At 35.9% G+C, this 20704-nt stretch overlaps 1 protein-coding gene across 9 annotated transcripts in view; it reads right to left on the minus strand.

Annotated features, from left to right (window-relative positions):
- The window catches only part of KIAA1328 (KIAA1328 ortholog), a 477491-nt gene that overhangs the window by 398587 nt on the left and 58200 nt on the right, over window positions 1–20704 (minus strand). For all 9 annotated transcript variants that reach the window (XM_072599342.1, XM_072599337.1, XM_072599338.1 and 6 more), the window contains one exon: window positions 8090–8205. In XM_072599342.1, coding sequence (XP_072455443.1) covers window positions 8090–8205 — 116 coding nt within the window. The remainder of the gene's footprint in view (window positions 1–8089; window positions 8206–20704) is intronic.

Genomic DNA, 20704 nt, shown 5'->3' on the forward strand with positions numbered 1-20704 from the left:
ACACCATACACAAGAATAAGATCCAAATGGGTAGATGATCTAGGTATAAAGATGGATACTATGGACAAATTGGTGGAGCAAGAAATAGTATATTTATCAGAGAAGGGAAGAGTTTTAAGAGAGAGAAAGCATTATGAAGTACAAGATGGATAATTTTGATTACATTAAGCTAAAAAGTTTTTGTACAACCAAACCCAATGCAACCAAGATTAGGAGGGAAGCAGAAAACTGGGAAATAATTTTTATAACTAGTGTCTGTGATAAAGGCCTCATTACTAAAATATATAGAGAACTGAGTCAAATTTACAAGGATACAAGTCATTCCCTAGTTCATAAATGGTTAAATGATATGAACAGGCAGTTTTCACAGGAAGAAATTTAAAGCTATCTATAGTCATATTAAAAAATGCTCTAAATATTATTAGAGAGGTGCAAATCAAGACAACTCTGAGGCACTATATCATACCTATCAGATTATGACATGACAAAATAGAATAATGATAAATGTTGGAGAAAATGTGGGAGAGTTGGAATACTAATTCGTTGTTGGTGGAGCTGTGAGTTGATGCAACCATTTTGGAGAGCAATTTGAAACTATGCCCAAAAGGCTACAAAAATGTGCATACCCTTTGACCCAGCAATACCGCTTAAAGGGCTGTATCCCAGAAAGATCAAGAAAATGGGAAAAGAACCCACACGTACAAAAATATTTATAGCAGCTCTTTTTGTGGCAGCCAAGAACTGGAAACAGAGGAGATGCCCATCAATTGGGGAATGGCTGAATAAACTGTGGTACTATTTTGCTGTAAGAAATGATGAACAGGAAGACTTCAGAAAAACCTGGAAAGACTTACATGAACTGATGCTGAGTGAAGTGAGCAGTCAGAAGAACATTATACATAGTACCACAGTGTGTGAGGTTTCTGATAGACTTAGCCCTTCACAACAATGCAAGGACCTAAAGCATTTCCAAAGTACTCATGACGTAAAATGCCATTCACATCTAGAAAACAACTATGCCCAATTTGGAACAAGTCCTATAAAACCATGCATACCCTTTGGCCTAGCAATATCACTACTAGATCTGTATCCTGAAAGATTAAAAAAACACTTCATCCCATTCCCACAACCTGAGTTAAAATGTTTTTTACAGATGGAAGATAAGTTTATTATGTCAGCTCCTAGGTTTGGTCTTAACACATATATTTCCTAAATTACCAGCAAGTCAAAGGTCCCACAATCCCATTGTATCTCTCAGAATACAAATTCTTTCAAGGCCCCTACCAACATTTTGTGTGCAGGTAGTTAGGGAATCATAAGAAAAAGGTCATGGTTTGACTGAGTACAGCTCTAGACTCTCACAGACATTTCAAAACACCCAACTACTTAATATTACATCACAATTTATTGGTTTAAGGTCTATCAGTCAAAAAGCTATCAAGCTAATTATGTATATGATCAAAAAGAAACAGACAACCCTATGTTCTGATTTCTGCGGGGCTTACTGAAACTGTAGATGCCTCACAGATAACCAGACCCTTTCACCGATAAGGTGCTTTGTGATGGACTGCAGTTTACTTGTAGGCAGTTTTGAGTGTCCAGAGTAGGTAGGCAGATAGAGGACTTCCTAGCAGTGTAGAGGTCTGTGTCTTTGCTTTCAGATTCAGAAATGTTGATGCTTTTCCCCTCCTCCATTAAGACTGAAGTCTGGGCAGCTAGATGGAGAGGCAGGTAAGAGTACAGAGCCTGGAATCAAGAACTCTCACTGTGAGTTTAAATCTGGCCTCATATACTTACTCTCTGTGTGACCCTGGGCAAATCACTTAATCCTGTTTGCCTCAGTTTCCTTATCTATAAAATGAGCTGGAGAAGGAAATGGCAAACCATTCCAGTATCTTTGCCAAGAAAACTCTGAATGGGGTCACAAAATGGACACGACTGAACAACAAAAGAATGAAGTCTGTGACCTGAAGTGAAGTGAGGGCATAAGAAATAAACTTACTAGCTTGGGGCCACAACTACCATTTTTAACCAACTACCATTACTGACCTTTGTAAGAGAACTTGCCATTATAAGTTGTGCTGCAGAATGAGATCTTATCAGCTTGCACTATGGACAGACTTGAAAATCAGTATAGTATAGTCTAAAGAGCACTGAATTTGAAAATCCTGACACAATGCCTGAATGATGACTCTGAAATTTATCAGCTTTGTAACCATGGGTAAGTTGTTTAATTTTTCTAATCCTCACTGTTTTCATCTATAAATGGAAATATCTGTATTATTTACATCAAAGCTGTTCTAAGGAAAACATTTTGTAAACCTTAAAGAGGTATATAAATATTACTTAATACAGAAGACCACAGAGGAGCTTTTGTAAATGTTACATGCAAAGGTTCATTAGATTCTTAAAATTATAGGAGAATTCTTCAAATTATAAGATAGTGATTTCTCTGCGTATAGGCCAATTCCTGACAAAATTAAAAGGATGGTTCTGTGAGCATTTAGAAAGGGAAACAGTAATCACTTAGAGCATAAATTCACCTTTTCTTCAATTCCTTACAATTTGGGAGTACTTAGACAAACTGAAGAGCATTAAGAAAAAACATAAACATATTAATAAACAGACTTGCCATATTAAATTTACTTCCTTTTCTGACAAAAATTATAAATTATTGGCCTGGATAATGTCACAAATGTAGGATAGCTAAATTCATGTGAAATATTTCACAAAGTTTTATGATAACTTTCTGGACAAGATAGGATGGAGAGATATGGGACAGAAGATGAACAGTTTGGTAGATTAGATACTGGCTTAATAACTTCACTGAAAGATAACATCATTAAAAGAGCAACATCAATCGAGAGTGAAGGTCTTAATGGAGTTCCCAGGGGACTAAGCTCTTGGCTTTCTTCCATTTAACATTTTTTAAAGGACCAGATAATGGTAAAGATGGCTGATATGTTTGGACAACAGAATTGGGATCTAAAATGATTTTGAATGTAGAAAAAAATGGCCAACTCTAACTTAATAGGGATAAATGCAAAGTCCTACATTTTGATTAAAAAAAAAAAACTGCATAAGCATAGAATGGCAGAAAAATGGCCAGATGGCAGTTTATTTTAAAAGATTTTGAGGTTTTAGAGGCCTAAAAGTGCAAAATATCAAGAATGGGATATAATTTTTCAAAAAAGGTAACATGATCTTCAACAGCAGTAAAAGAATTAAATCATCTAGAATGAAAGAAGACAGATCTCATGTATTCAGTACTCCAGTGAAAGAAGACAGGTCTCATGTATTCAGTACTCCAGTGAGACCACATCTGAAATATGCTGTTAAGTTATAGGAGTCATGCTTTAGAAAGAATAACAAGATCTAGATGAAGCTGGTCAAATATAATGAAAGGCCTGGAAACTATGACTTGAGGGTCAACAGAATTAAGTGGCAAGGTTCACTTTGGAGAAGAAAAAACTTGAGGACTAAGAACAATGGATGGAAGTTGCACAGAATCAAATTTTAGCTCAAGGTAAGAAAAACTCCCTAACAATTAAAAAGATCCAAAAGTGGAATGGGCTGCCTCATGAGGTAGTGAGATTCCTATCATAAGACGTATTCAGGTGGAACCTGAACAAATGCTTACTTGTCAACTATGCTGGCAGGGGGATTCCTCTCCAATTTCAGGTTGAACTAGATGATCTCTGGGGACTCTTACAATTCTGACATTCTGTGAGCCTGAATGATGAAGTATACACTCTACTGTATTTGTATAGTATATATTTATAGTGGCATATCAGAGAAATTTAGGTTCCTGGAAATGTGAACTTTTAGCCATGACTCACAATTAATTTTTATTCCTGTGACCATGATTCAATTCACCCTTGATTTTGTTCCAGGATTTTGTTTGAACTACATCATCTCTCTTTTTATCACATCTCATATATATCCTACTTCACTGGATTCCTCTACTTTGCCCATAAACAAGATAAGGTCACCTCACTCCTAAGAGTTTTCCATTGGCCTTTCTACCTCATCCAACTGCAATTTCATCCCTTTCTCTAAACTTTTTTTTTTAAAGTTCTCCATAACTGTTGGCTCTATTTAATTATCCATTCTTTACATACAACTTTGTAACTGCTTCCTAGTGAACTACCATGAACAGCAAGGAAGCAGAAGAACCATGCTCAATGGCTGATTTCAATATCCTCAGTGAATATCCTTCCCCAACTATGGTCAGGTAAATATCTTTTTTAATAACTGTTTTATCCTCTATAAGTGCTCATTTCATTCCAATACCAGAGGACTACTCTGAATGAGGCTTTTCCTACAACACCCTTTATCTCACTATCCATTTTTTTCTGTTTTTTTATGTCACTTCAATCCTAATCCCCAAGGTTTCATCCTCAGTCCTCTTCTCCCTCCATATACTATCTCTAAATAATTTCATTCACTCTCACATCTTCAACTCTCAACTCTAAAGAGCTGATTCCCAAAACTACATCTCCAACCCTTCCAAAAGCTTCCCAATCATATCTCCATCTGTCTAATAACATTTCTATATGGTATTCCTCGCCAGCATCTAAAACTTGGAATTTCCAGAACTGAACTTTCTACTCAAGTTCATTCTTCTTTCTGACCTTATTTCCTCTGAAAACTTTTGATTCTTCCCTTCCCTCTTGCTATTGATGTTTGACACTGATTATCTCCCCAATAGCTCTCTCATTCATCCTCTGTTTCCACTGGCAGCACTTCAGCACAGACTCTCCTTAACTGATGATGACCTCCCTAGGATCTCATCTAATACTTGCTTGCATCTCTTTTGTGCACTTTTAAAAAGTATTACTTTTTATGTGTGAGTCATGTCTCCCATTAGACTATATTCCATGAGAATATGAAAAATGTTTCACCTAAATATTGTAACTTAATAACTGTATTGTACACTGTCACTGGGACAGCTATGTGGCACAGTGGACAGAGTGCAGGATCTGAAATCAGGAAGACTCATCTTCCTAAGTTCAAATCCAGCCTCAGACACTTATTAGTTGTGTCACTCTGGGCACGTCACTTATTCCTGCCGGCTTCAGTATCCTCATCTGTAAAATGAGCTGCAGAAGGAAATGGTTCCATTATCTCTGCCAAGAAAACCACCAATGGGGCCACACAGAGTCAGACACAAATGAAACTATTCAACAAAAACAAAAACAATACACTGTCGTTGATTCATAAATGCTTCTGCACTGAATTGTCACTTTTTAGTACCTCCTTTGTCCCTATTCTCTACTTTCCCTTCTTATCCACACACAGAGCAACATCTGGTCTCAGGAATCCTGTGAGTTGGAATTCCCCTTGGGTTTAAAAGTTAATACTCACAACCATCCTAGTCATTCCTACAAGCAGCTGGGACCTAGATCTCTACTCCTTTTGAGAATGAAAGAAAAGCAATGTCTTAGGACTCTCGGGTTACCACAGAGTTTTCTACAAAAAGAAGACAGTTACTGAAAGAATAAGAAAGTAGCACAAAGACTGGCAGCTAGTGACACTTTACATCAAAGAAAATGTTCAGGCTGATTTTTTCAGTGACGCGGTAGCCAGTCAATTCTATTAAAGACCCTCTCTCTCTCATATTTTGAAATATAATTACTCATCATAATAGCTCCTTTGGTGTAGGGATTTTTTCTGTCAATACATTTGTATCCCCAGTGCCTGGCACAATTTTTGGCCCATACTAAATAATACATGCTTAATTGATATTACCACTAACCATCCTCAACCCTCTCACAACCCTTCACCCCAAGAAAAAACATTTAGAAGTTTCAATACCTTTCATATAGAAGAAAACAACCTTTGGTCACTACATTGGAGGATGCAGGAGAGAATACCATAATGCTATAATGACAATAACTCATGGTCAAGCTAAAGTGATATTACAAAAGGAATAGAGATAGACAGAAGAAAACATCAACCTTTGTTCACTATATTAGACAAATAAGCACCAATATGACAAGTAAAGAAAAAATCTCTAGGAATAAAAAAGCAGTAAAGGACCATAATGACTCAAATGTTTAAGAAAAAACCTGGGTAAGTACTACTTTTATGAAGCATGGGGTAAATAATCTTACATATAAGCATATTTAAGTCTGTTGACTTGAATTGAGTCTTAAAATGACTTGTTCAAAACAAGTATTTTGTACTAATTGAAATAATGATGATTTCAACATTGTTGTAAGGAAAGCATTTTGCAAATTATATAAATGTTGGTTATTATTAATAATTATGTTATTAATTAATAACAACATCTGCTTTTGTTTTATACTTTAGTTAAGGAAATAGGTAGGATGCTCTTGAGATTTGGTTAGCCTTGGAGAAGAGAACTTGAATTACTGCTATGGGCTAATTTCTCTTTAAGGAAACAGGGATGCAATTGGTTGGTCAGGGAAAAGAGAAATTGAATTACTAGTTTCTTCTTGCTCCCTGAGGCATAAAAGGCCTAGTCTACCAGAAATGGGTACTCTAGAGGTTTTAGCTAAATTCCATTTGCCCTACTAAACAGATACCATCCTGAGCAATAAAGCAGCCTGTTGCTGTTACGAATGCATTGGGGGAATACAGTATACTCTGCTGGTAGTGGTTTTAGTTTAATTTACTTAAGAATGGCATCCTTTTTTAACCTTCTCACAAGTTGTTCTTACTGCATTTATGGTCCACAAACTCTTCACTGCATTCTAATCTCAAGCCTGAATCCCTGTACTGGTCTGAGCTATGTCTGACCCAGAAGATTTAATCTTTTATTGTCAGGAATTCATTGCCAAGACTTTGTGGTTAAATTCATTGCTGAAGTAGAGAAAGAACTGTGATAGGAGCCTAGGTTACCTGGATACCTAATTATAAGGACCCTGTATCCTGTGGTCACAACATTGTTAAAGAGCCTTCAAGGGGGAGGGAAGGTGGAACTCTCTCAATGGAAAATGGGATAAGGAGGAAGTTCCAAATCACTCTTTAGGATTAGCTTGTTAGATACTAAGAAACTTGACACAATGAAGGTAGAATAGAAACTTTTATATAATTTTCGTGGGCTGATCAATTTCTTGTGCTTTCATACTAAGCTAATTAACATTCTCATGCTTCCAGTTTCCTGTAACCTCGTGTAAGTATTGCTGCTGTCTGTGAAATTTATTGACAGAACAAGATTTTCTGAAATGGTTAGCAAATAGACATTAAAGTGAAAATGATCATGTAGCCTTTGCTAGGTATATGTAAAAATTCTGGCCTTCCCTTTCTCAAAATAGGAGTTATTCTACCTCCTAAAATAACTGCTTTCCTCGTACATTAAAGGTACTACATAGAGCACCTAAAGATAAATAAGCCTGTAAATGAAATCATCAGATATTAAGGGTTTAAAAAGGTATATGAGGCTTGGGACCCATTTTATACCTTTGTGTTACCTGGAGAAAAAGACTAAACATTCAAGGACCTAATTTCACTTCATTCCCATTTCAACCATCATGTGGAATGATTGCTCTGATAAACACATAAATTCTATTCCCATTATAAAAGGCTACCCTTCTACTTCTTCTGGCCCACTCTAACTGTTCTCCCAATTTATAGAAGCATTCTGGTTGTATTAATGTTGCTTTGGAAACATTTGTAACTTAATCTCAACAAGTCATGATCCAGAGGACTTTTTACCACTCTTACAATTTACAGCTTCCTTCTGTACCTTTTCAGGACTCTCAGAGACATGGAACACCAAGTTAGAAAAGCTTTCAACCTCAGTTACTACATGAGAGGATTAAATAATAAGGTCCTCAACTTACAATTTAACACCCAAATTTCTTATTGTCCATTTCCATTGACAAAAATCTATTTCCTAGCACAGTGCCTTTAGTGGAACAGCTGGATGACCTTTTCAAGCTCAGAGGAAGCAGCCACCCATGCTGACAAGTTGTGTCTTGGATTGCCTGGGAATGGCAGCACATGAAGATTTATTCTCTACTTAAATTATAAAAATTATTTCTCTGAAGTTCACTGTTTCTCCATGAAGAAATGGACCTGTCTAATTCTAAGGGGAGGGGAGGACTTTTCCAAAGGATATCTTCCCTTTCTCTGATGATGAGCTCGTTCTGCTCTTCTAGCTGTTTGATCTTCTTCTCAAATGACTCCTGTTCAGCTTTTAGTCGTTCTTCCGTCACTTCCTTTTCCTCACTTACCCTGAAAGCCCCCCCCCCAAAAAAAACTGTTAGAATGAAACAAATTACATTCACAGAGCTGTGACTTAGAGAAATTAGACTTTTTCCAAAGGTTTCCATATGTTAAAAATCTTTCTGGAAATACATTCACTATAATCACATTCTTTTTTCCAATTCAGACTTTCATACAGGAATTTCTCCTCCTTTTTAATAATAATATATGTGCGTGATTTTATACAAAAAATGATTTCCATCATCAGAAGTACCTCAAAATTACAAAGTCCTACATGGTAGTACATAGGTGTCCAATTACCAACCAAGAAAGAAATAAATTCCCAGTTAAAAGCATATGTTCTACTTTGCTAGATTATAAGAAGAAAGTATAATCAATTTATTTCTGATTTAGATTGTTCCCACACTTTTACCTAAATTCTGGCTATGAAATAAACAACATACTCATCTCTGAAATTTTTGAACTTGATATGTATGTATAATTTTACTTTTGTTTCTTGCCACTGACACTCTGCATTTCTCTGTAGCATATAAATAATTAAGCTGCAATTAAAAGATTACATTAATATAAGATTAACAATGAACTTATTTTCAATCCCAGAAGGATAACAAAGGTTTACAAAGTAATTCTTCCCTATTAGTATATAATCCTAAAACTTCTTTGCACTAAATCCCAGCAAAAAGGGGCAGCTTAAGTACTAAGATGTAGGAAAGACATGGATGTAAAAAACTTTGAAAAAAAGACTAATCTCTATAAGTACAATAAAGGAAATTTTGAGACTGTCCTAATAGGGGCTATGTTGCACTTAATATGGACCTCATTACATGAATCACAATAATAATGTAATACTATGCCAAAAGAAGTCAGTCTTGAGTTCTGTTTATTAGTAGCTATTACTACATATGAGTAAAAATTTCATTATATAATTAAATAGATCTTATTACATAACTAAAATAGACAGTAAAAGCAAACTAAATTTGCAGAAAAATCTATGTCCTCTATATAATGTCCTCCATACTCCAATCCTTTGCTCCCTAGTCTTATTTCCATTCAAATTTTTCTCCCTGTTCAAAGCTCAAACCAGGATTAACCTCTACCATATTCATTCTCTGTTCTCATTCATTGAGCTGATGCATGGGAAATCAAACACAATTGCTAATTAGATCTACTACATATTTATGTTGTCTCAGTTTAATTGCAAAAATAAGAAAACTGTACTAGATGGCTTCAAAGGACCCTTCCAGCTCTAAATCTAATTTTCTCTTGTTTACTTGCTTTTTTCATTAGGTCCTACTCTTTCAGACCTGTTGTTTTTTTTTTTTACTTTTTAAAACTTTTTTTAGGTGGGGTAGAAAGACGACCTGTTCTAGCTTTCTCCCAATAGCCCATAAAATACCTGTAAAAAAATGACTTTAAACAAATTCTAGAGCAGCAGAAGCCACAAAACAACAGAGTGAAAGAGATTTCTAAGACAGCCTGGAAGGCTGACTGGAAAGGTCTATTGCACAGGGCTCAGAGTAGAGTGCAGTCCAACCTTGGCCATGGAGCATGCACAGGAATGAAGCAGGTTTCAGGGTGCAGAATCACAGGAAGCAGTTGAGGTTCCCAGATTTCTTAACCCACAAACACCAAAGACAGCTTTAAAGGTCATTAAGACAACTCTTTCACCTGAATGAGAAGGGAGTGATGTCTGGCCCTAACCCCATGCCCAGGGCAGCAGCAGACACTTTTGGAGCCCTTTGTCCAAATACCCTGGGGGAATCAAGTGGCCTATCTGGATCTCAGTTCTAAATGGCTGTCCTGGGGTGAGGAGGAGTGCTGGTGTGGCAGAACTGGTAAAGACTCTGGAGACAGAATCCTACTCGCAGATCCTGGGCAGAAAAGAATGCTTGTGGTTGCTCACAGACCAGAGTGCCAGCTAGGAGAGGAGTAAACTCCTCTCCCTTGATTGTGCCACCTTGGAAGAACAGAGAACTTATAGGTTCCTAGAGTATACCCTCCTCTTGAAAAAGGATTCAAAAGTCAAGTAACTGGCTGGGAAAATGCCCAAAAAAGGGGGGGGGGAGGAAATAAGACTACAAAAGGTTACTTTCTTGATGAAGTTAATTCCTTCCAACCTTTCAGATGAGGAAGAACAAAGCATACCATCAGAGGAAGACATAAAAGTCAAGGCTTCTACATCCAAAACCTCCAAAAAAGAAATATGCAATGATCTCAGGCCATGGAAGAGCTCAAAAAGGATTTTGAAAATCAAGAGAGATAGAGGAAAAATTGGGAAGAAAAATGAAAGCAATGCCAAGAAAATCATGAAAAGTGAGCCAACAGCTTGCTAAAAGAGACCCCAAAAAATGCTGAATAACACTTTAAAAAATAGACTAACCCAAATGGCAAAAGAGATCCAAAATGCCAATGAGGAGAAGAATGCCCTAAAAAGCAGAACTGGCCAGATGGAAAAGGAGATCCAAAAGCTCACTGAAGAACATAATTCCTTAAAGATTAGAATGGAGCAGATGGAAGCTAATAACTTTATGAAAAATCAAGAAATTATAAAACAAAACCAAAAGAATGAAAAAAACAGCAGACAATGTGAAATATTTCATTGGAAAAACAACTGACCTAGAAAACAGATCCAGGTGACACAATTTTAAAATTATGGGACTACCTGAAAGTCATGATCTAAAAAAGAGCCTAGAAAACATCTTTCATGAAATTATCAAGGAAAACTGCCCTGATATTCTAGAACCAGAGGGTAAAATAAATATTGAAAGAATCAACTGATCACCTCCTGAAAGAGATCCCAAAAGAAAAACTTCTAGGAATATTGAAGTCAAATTCCAGAGTTCCTGGGTCAAGGAGAAAATATTGCAAGCAACCAGAAAGAAACAATTTGAGTATTATGGAAATACAATCAGGATAACACAAAATCTAGCAGCTTCTACATTAAGGGATTGAAGGGCTTAGAATACGATATTCCAGAAGTCAAAGGAGCTAGGATTAAAAGCAAGATTAAATAAATACTAAGATCAAAACTCAGCAAAACTGAGTATAATACTTCAGGGGAAAATGGTTATTCAATGAAATAGATGACTTTCAAACATTCTTGATGAAAAGAACAGAGCTGAGTAGAAAATGTGACTTTCAAATACAAAAATCAAGAGAAGCATGAAAAGGGAAACAAGAAAGAGAAATCATAAGGGACTTACTAAAATTGAACTGAAGGGGATAATTGAGTTGTGAGGAGGATGATAGAAGGGAGGGAACATGGGAGGAGGGGGTAATTAGAAGTAAATACTTTTGGGGAGGAAAAAGGTCAAAAGAGAGAATAGAGTAAATGGGGAGCAGGACAGGATGGAGGAAAATATAGTTAGTCTTCCACATGACTTTTATGGAAGTCTTTTGCATAGCTACACAGGATAACTATATTGAATTGCTTGCCTTCTTAGTGGGAATGGGTGGGGAGGGAGGAAGGGAGAGAAGTTGGAACTCAAAAGTTTTAAAAACATGTTAAAAATTGTTTTTACATGCAACTGAGAAATAAGAAATACAGGTAATGGGGTAAAGAAATCTATCTTGCCATACAAGAAAATAGAGGAGATGGGGATAAGGGGAAAAAGGGGTGTAATAGAGGGGAGGGCAGATTCGGGGAAGGGGTAATCACAATGCACAGTATCTTCAGGTCAGGGAGAGGAGAGATGGGGAGAAAATCTGGAAATCAAAATCTTGTGGTAATGAATACTGAAAACTAAAAATAAATAAATTTTTAAAAAAGAAAGAAATGTCACGTGGAAGAAAGTTTAGATTTGTTCTATCTGGCCTGAGAAGGCAGAACCAGGAACAATTGGCAGAAGCTATATAGAGAATAGCTTGATGACAGGTAAAACTTCCTAACAATTGGAATTGTCCAAAAGTGGAATGGACTGTCTCAAGAGGTAGTGAAGATCTTCAAGAAGAGGCTGATGACCATTTTCAGGTTATATTATACTTTTGTGTATGGATTGGAACTGATGGATGTTAAAGTTCCTTCCAACTCTCAAATTTTGATAATATGATTCTGAGTGTCAGGTTGTTGTCAGAAGATATTACCACTTACACCAAAAGAATTAACTGGGGAAAGGGGGCAGGTAGGTGGCACAATGGATTGAGTACCAGCCCTAGAGTAAAACGCTTAAAAGCTGTGTTCCTTGGGCAACTCAGTTAACCCTGTTGACTTCAGTTTCCTCATCTGTAAAATGAGCTGCAGAAGGAAATGGCAATTTACTCTAGTATCTTTGCAAAAAAAACCCTAAATGAGATTACAGAGTAGGGCATGACTGAAACACTTTAACAAAATTAAGAAAAGGACTGAAGCCCCAAAGTCAGCCAGAGGGATGAACAACCAGAACAGAGAAAGTGGAAGATACTATAGAGGAAGGAGCAAGGGAATATGCGATAATAGTCAATAATCAATAAAGAGTCATTAAGTGCCTACTATGTAAAAGGCACTGTGCTAAGAGCTAGGGAGACAAATAAAAAATCCTTGCCCTCGAGCTTACAATCTAAGTGGGGAAGGCAATAGGAAAAGGAAGAGGGTGGGGGAATTTACAAGTTACTTGGCTTAAGGGCATGTTGGAAACAGCAAAGCTACTAAAGGAAAATGAAAATATACCTGGAAAGTTCTAAGCCCCTCTATAAAAGAGGGGTTTAAGAGGGGTTTTGGAGAGCTCTGCCTTCCAGCTCTCCAGACAAACGGGAGAAGCAACTGATGGTGAAATTCAGTAGACTGAATTTAACTGAGAATCAAAAGAAGAGGTGATATTAACCACTATGAGGAAGAAATATGACACCAGAGAACGTAATGCTAAGAAAACTGGTAGCAAAGTCTATGCTAAATTGAGTCTAAGCTTACTTTTGATAATATCTGAAAACTGTTAAATCAAACAAGGAAAAAGGGGAAAGACAAGCAAAATATGAGAATATCCTTACATACGGTCATGACATCCTTAATGCAGTTAGAAAAGAGCATTACACTTTTAATCCTATCCCTAGTAGCCACTTTAGTAACAAAATTGCTATGAAGATTTAGGTTTACTTCTGGACAGGTTCCAAGAGGCTACAGGGTCCCAAACTAAAGTAGATTAATCTACCTGCTTTGAAGCAAACCCAAACTTTGTTATCACTCCAAGGCCCAATTCAGCCTTTTGGGACATTTTAATATCTAGACATGGCATCCACCACAATTAATATCTTTTGTATCAAAAAGAAAAACAGATGTGTCTCTGGAAACCAAAGAGGCAGCAAAGAATCTCAAACGTATTTGAGGCTGAACTTTTGTAAACATAAGACATCATTTGTGAGCACACATGTGGCTAATTTTTCTAAAGACACTAAAATATCCACATCTGCCCAAAGTCATTCCTCCAAAAGTGTACCTTACACGGCAAGCAAGAAGAATTTACAGCACTGAGACAAATAAGGTTTGTTTGTTTTTTTACCATCATGGTATGATTACACTACTCTGTAATTATGGTGCTCTAAAACGCAGCAAAATTAATAAGCTATGTTAAACACAAAGGCCAGCAATTCTTCTAAAAGTCTATCTCTAACGATACGCATGGATTCCTTGTGGCTATTACCATAGTTAAAATGAGAAAAGGGATTATTACTGGTCTTAAATACAGACAGAAAACCAATAAAGCAATTAGAAGATCTGATATTCTATATGTAATCTATCCTCTTCTTCAGTCTATGGAAAAAGTAAAGTGCTTTTCAAACCTTAAAGAGCTATATGAATGCTAGATATTTTTATCAATAATCCTTCCCTTGGTATATAACAAATCTGGTATCATAACTCACATTTTTTCTTCCATGTCTCCTCAGATCATAACCAATCAACAAGTTTTTATTAAGTATCAGTTTTGTGAAAGGCCTTAGGCTAAGCGCAGCTGAGTACACAAAGCAAAAGTGAAAGTTTGTGCCTTCAAGAAACTTACTGTCTACAGTAATGTAACTGAACCTCCCCAGGTCACTATATATATATGTGTGTGTGTGTGTGTGTGTGTATATGTATATATATATACATATACACACACACACACATATAATTTTATATATTACAATATTTTAAGAATTTTAAAACCAAAAAAGGAAAATCCTCATATAATGGAAGAAACTTAACTTGAAACTATGGATACTGGAGCATTTCCATGATAGGTACTGGTTTCATTAAGTCATAAATTTGGTGAATCGGGCTAGTATTTCTTAAATGTCAAAGATATATGGCATACTACAATATTTCAATAGATCTACGATCTATTTCACTAATGAAAGTATTGTGCAAATCACAACCCAGCCAAATAAAGGAAGGTACATAACAGAAAAATTCATTATAAATCTAGTCTAAATGACACCTTCTAAAGATAATTTTATGGGCAAAGATAAATCTTTTTTATTTTGTAAATAATTCTATTTTTTAGCTGTTGTTGGGTATGCTGTTTATTCAGGTTTTACAGATTGAAGGTGACAGATGAATTTGGGTATGCACACATTTCTACTTAATAAGAAAATTCACTAATGGGAAAGTGGTGCAGTGGATAAGGTATTGAACTTGGAGTCAAGAAGACGTGAACTTGAAAACTGCCTCAGATACTAGCTGTGTGACCCTGAGAAATTCTCTCAGCCTCAGTTTCCTTATCAGTAAAATGCAGAAAATAGCATCTATTTCTCACGGTGGTTATAAAGATCAAATGAATTAGTAAAGGTAAAGTGCTCGGAAAACCTTAACATGCTACATAAATGCTAGCTATTTAAATTGTACTTTTTTTGTATGTTTTTCAGTTTAGTAGATAGGGAGTAGAAGGTTATTTCTAGGTAGAAAATGACAGAGAAGAAAGCCAGGCAGCAAGAAAAAGAAATACTTGGGAAAAAAACCAACCATTTAAATTGTTTTAAGACCTTGTTAAGTTTTCTACTTGAATGTTCGGAGAAATACACATGAAAAATGTTCAGAGTCTGTAGTAAAAAGAATCAAGTTCTTTTCAAAATCGATTCTGATCAGGTATAAAGGTGAACACCTAAAATCCTGTCTCTTTGAGGCTAAACCTGATGGATCACCTTGGCTGAGGTGTTCCGAACTTCATTCAGCAGGGCCAATCCTTATTGGGCATCTAAAAAGAAACTGGTACCAAGATAGTGAGTGTCTGGTCTGAGTATGGGGCCATGAGGATACCAAAGGAGGGGCAAATTCCTCCAGTTCAGAAAACAGAGAATACCAAGGCTTCAGTGAAATCAGCAATAAGAGTCTGATCCACAAATGACAGCAGACAGATAAGAAAAAAAGAATGGAAAGAAAGGATAGAAAGGAGAAGAAAAGAAAGAAAAAGAAATTCTTTTGCAGTTCTCTTAGTAAAGTATTTTGTATTCAAATCCAATTGTAAAAGTTAAAAGCTCCTGCTAAGAACTATTTAATGTATAAACATTACTATTTCATAGAAATGCTATAACACTTCAGGTAACTGCACAGCAGACTGCCAATGGGAGGAGGAGAATACTGTCTTTTTTAAGAGAGAAAAGAAAATTATTTTCTTCTGATTAGAAAGATACAGAGAGATAAAAGTTATTATCAGTAAAGTAGAAGCGGAAAAAAAAAACAACTAGTGACTGAAATTTTTTTTTTTAGTTCTTTTTAAAGCCTTTTAGACAGAAGACATAACTCTTAGAACCTGAGTGCTAACTAGGAGCATTTGAAAAGCAAACAGCCTTCCAAATCATTTAGCACAAAGCACCAAAGTGTCCTATGCTTAATCAGTATTTGTTACATTGGAATGGTTTTATACAAACCCTAGAGAAACAGTAAAGTTTGTTTGTAACTCTGAAGTAGTACACATTCCCCAGAAAGTTATTGAAACTAATTAAGAACAATCTAATATTAGCTTGTGAATAAGATTAAGTCTAGATAAGAACAATTTGTACCAAATTGTACCTACAATTTACTATCTTGTTTATTCTTATATTTACCCTTTTTAATAAGTAGTCATTTTTATTTCGGAAAAGAAGGGGGTAATTTATCTCTACCTTAGGGAAATAACATCTCTCAGAGCAAAAACTTTGAACTACACAACCAAGACCAGACCTACATATACCACTGCCATCTGGAGATCGCATCTCTAATTGCAATTGAGTTTTGAATTAAAACAGGCCTTTGGTACTGCACTTGCACTAAAATTATATGTATAAATTATTTGCCAACACCACAGAAAAAAAATAAAGTATTATGAGAAGGAACAAGGGCGAAAAGGAAAAAGAGAGAGGGAGAGAGAGAGAGAGAAAACAAAGAAGAAGAAACAAAGAGGGAGAGAACAGGGGACATGGAGAGGGCTAAGTGTAGTAACATTTTCTAATTGAGAAAAAATGAGGGTGCTAAGTATTGGAGAATGTTGAAGTTTAAGGGCGCTAGGTACTCCAAAGGATGGAAAATAGAATGATCAAGATTTGAACTGCACCTTTGTGGGGGCAACACAGAAAGGGAAGAAACAATAAATATCAAGAAGAAAGAACAATTTCACAACAGTTATGTGAGAAAAGAATCGCAAGTAATTATGATATTCTGAGCTTGTGTGTCAAAGAAGCTAGAGATTGATATCAAAAGCTAGACCTGTATTCGGCCTGAGATGGATGTTCTAAAAATAGTAAAGTATGTATATGACAGAAGAATAAATCATAATAGCACAAAACAGAGCTGGAAGGGACCTGAGGTTATACAGAACCCCTCATTTTTACAAATGAGGAAACTGAGGCTCAAAGAAAGTAAGCAAATTGCTAAAGATTCAAATTCAGGTTCAATTCCAAATCCAGTATTCTTCCCACTGTCACTCTAAACATTGTAATTAAGTGATGAGTAAGTGTGATGAGCCCAGGGTTCCTCTCACTTCCTCACAACAGGGCTAGCCTTCACTAAAAGGCCACAATGCTATCCCTAGGATCTGACTGACCTCTGCCTACCTTGACACAACTTCCTGGTCACCTAAGGCCATAAATTATAAATTATCAGATAGGGTAGGGGTCCCTCCAACTTGGTGGATAGCTGGAGACCACAGTTATCATCATGCTTTGCCCCTTTGACCTGACTACATCTCCATATAGAGGCAAAGAGAGCTATCTCTACCAGGGGGTGGAGAACTTGTAGCCTCAAGGCCACCTGTAGGCCTGTAGGTCCTCAAGTGTGGCCCTTTGACTGAATCCAAACTTCATGGAAAAAATCCCCTTAATAAAAGGATTTGTTCGAACTTGAACTCAGTCAAAAGGCTGCACCCGAGAACCTAAAAGGCTGCAGGTTCCCCACTCCTGCATAGACATTAAGTTTCACTGTATCCTTCTTGCATGTGCTTAATGTGTTAGGACAAACTGAAACATCGTTATTAACTCTTCAATGACTTACTAGTGGCTTATTTAACCCCAAAATTAAATATGAACCAACAGGCATTGGTGCAAGGCCTACCCCAAAAGTGAAAGATTTGAAGGGCATCAATTTGGAGTGGAAAGAAGACTAGACTGGACTCAAGAGACCTGGATTCTTGTTCAAGTCCTTCTCCTAACTTGCTTGTGACCCTGGGAAAATCATTTAATCTCAGATCCTCAGTTTCCTCATCTATAGAATGAGAAAGATGGAATGTATGGTCTTTTCCAAGGTCTTTTCCCAGATCTAATATTCAATTATTATGCAAAAATATACAAATTTTTATCAAAGCTATTAAGAGGCCATGAGATTATTCTGAGAACAAAAGGAAGAGAGAAGATGATATAAGATCATCCCTAAAATATGTCCCCTAAATTGCTGAGACTGTCATAAAATTAAGACTTAAAAATATAGTGAAAGTACATATTCATGAGGCTGAAGAAAAATAATCTTAAGGCAAAACACATCTTCAAATTTTACCTTAATATTCAGATTAGTAAAAAAAATAAATTTCATTGTCCAAAACTTACTAGTTTCAATTCAATTCGTATTTATGACTATAACACTATACATAATACTCCCTTTAAGAACTATTTTAGGGGAAATGTTACTTTGCCACTTGGCATGTTTTTAAACAAACAGAAAAGCATGAGTCAAATTAATTTCTGAATCCAATAGAGCTGTCATATTTAAGATCACCAAAACTGAAAAACTTCTAAGAGCAATTAAAAATGACCTGAATTTTTCAAATGTTAGAACTTTTAAATATTCATTAATTTATAATAAATTACAGTAAAACTGTAATATTCAGATGATAGCACCTTGATATAATTAGAGGGTATTCACAATAACAAAGGGTATCATTAAAAACTGATCACCCTTACAAAAACACTCAAAACAAATGGCTATTCTATTTAGAACAAAGAGCAGCATTTCTTCACAAAGCAAATGATCAACATTTGTTTCTCCTTACAAAATGCCACAAATCAAATGCTCAAAACTTGAAAATGTTAGATAAAATATTTTGTAGATCAAGTGCTAAACCAAGTAAAAACAAATCAACTGTCAAAGCTAGTGTTTTCTCCACAGTTTTGCAGAGTAATAATTGATAGACCAACAGAGGTAATCCTTGTCTTACCTCCTCCCAGATTCAACTCTATGAAGTAAGTACATTCTGGAGTTTAGGTTTGAGGATTTGAAACCATTATATTGGGTCAGCTGAAGAAAGCAAGAAAAAAAATCAGCATATCAAAAGCCTAAGGGTTAAAGCAATTTTTAATTTCAAAACTGCCTGAGAATGGACTGCATAGCATATACATGCAAATTACATGCAAATCTACTCTTGGCTCTTCATTCAGACTTTGCATACAGAAGGATGTAGCCCTAGGATAAATCTGAATGGAGCCTATCAAGTCCAAAAGAAATTACTTTCATCCATATGGCACCATATCCAGATGCCCTATAATGGAGAAACTGGAAAAGAAAATCTTCATTCAAAAAACATCAAGAAAGGAGCTTGTGTATCAGAGAAGTGTGATGGCAAGCAAAATGGGATCTTCTGATGTTTTTGTTTTAGTATAATCAAATGCCTCTGATTGAATCTTACCTTTATCAACCAAGAGTTTTTACTAGGAGTGAAGTACAGAAACAAGAGTTCCTTTAACTAGAAACAGTATATGTATTTGTATTGTTAATTATTTTAATGTAATTAAAGATCTTCCCCAATCATTAATGGGTCTGCCCATTAAGGGGAGTTTGATTAGGGAAGATTTGTGGGAAGGCCCAAGCCTTTTGTTAATGAGTCACTGGTTCTCAAGGGTTTTGATACCCTCTGGCTCTTAAAAATGTATAAATACTCCGAGTTGAGGAATTACTTTGCGGCTTACTCAAAGAGTTTGTTTGGTCAGACAAGGACTCTGGGAAGCCACTAGGATGTCGGTGCTTCCCTCTCTAGTAACTATGGTCAGTCATTGGGACCTGTCTGTTGATGGTCAGGCAGAGGAGCAATGTCTGTTGACTTTTGATTTCTCTATATTTTCTTTGAAGTTCAGGGTGCTGACTACTCTGAACTAGGTGAATGATATATGTGCTTGGTTAAAGGAATGATACATGTGCCTCATTAAAGTGATTGTTAACCCCTCAAAAGTTGCCTTTCCTCTTAGGAATGTAGATCTAAGAACCTGTGGTAGCAGTCCTCCCTGCATATGCTGGGGTGCTTACTGATACAAGAAGCTAGAAATTGTACCAAAAACTAGACCTCTATTCTGCCTGAGAGGGATATGAGATCAATTGAACAGCTATTCACAGAACACATACCCTTAATAAAAGGACCTGTTCTATAAAACTAGGACTCAAATCAAAAGGCTACACCTAAAAAGCCACATGTGGCCTCAAGGTCGCAGGTTCCCACACTCCTGCATAGATGCTGGGTGTCACTGTCTCCTTCTTGTATGTGTTTTGGAAACTAAGAGATCCAAGAAGTACATAAAACTTCCAGATGATCAGATACACTAGAAATACCATGACTAATTTCAGACCATAATATACATATACTCATTTCTTCCTGAAATGATTTGTGAACTATGGAAACTGAACTTTCTTCCAGAACCTCAACATGTATTTTTCAAGTACTTTATTCTATATTACTCTAAACTTTAGAAATCAAAGAATCCACTTTCTGGATTAAGAATGAAGATTTCATATTTTTATATAGTTTCAAATAATCTTTTATTCACTCGTAGTTTTAAAATTTCAAACCACTAAAAACAGTTATGCATTAATTTAAAAAATCATAAAGGCCTCCAATGAGGAAAAAAAATCTTAACCCTCTATGAAAAATTAAAGTTTAACTTTTCTATTACAATGAAAAGTACATTATGTCAAATAAAAATATGATTAGGTTAAAATAGAAAGGAAAAGAATAAATATAAAATAGTAACGTTCTACTAATTTTACAATGGGAAACTATATTGCTGTACTTTCTATTTTTTGTCTAAGCAATGTCAGATAGAAATATCAAGCTGTCCTCTGGGAAAAATCAGAGGATCTAAGCCTTAAAAAGAACTCTACCCTCAAATG

The sequence above is a fragment of the Notamacropus eugenii genome, chromosome 4, assembly GCF_028372415.1.
Source record: "Notamacropus eugenii isolate mMacEug1 chromosome 4, mMacEug1.pri_v2, whole genome shotgun sequence".
In the NCBI taxonomy this organism is placed as follows: Eukaryota; Metazoa; Chordata; class Mammalia; order Diprotodontia; family Macropodidae; genus Notamacropus; species Notamacropus eugenii.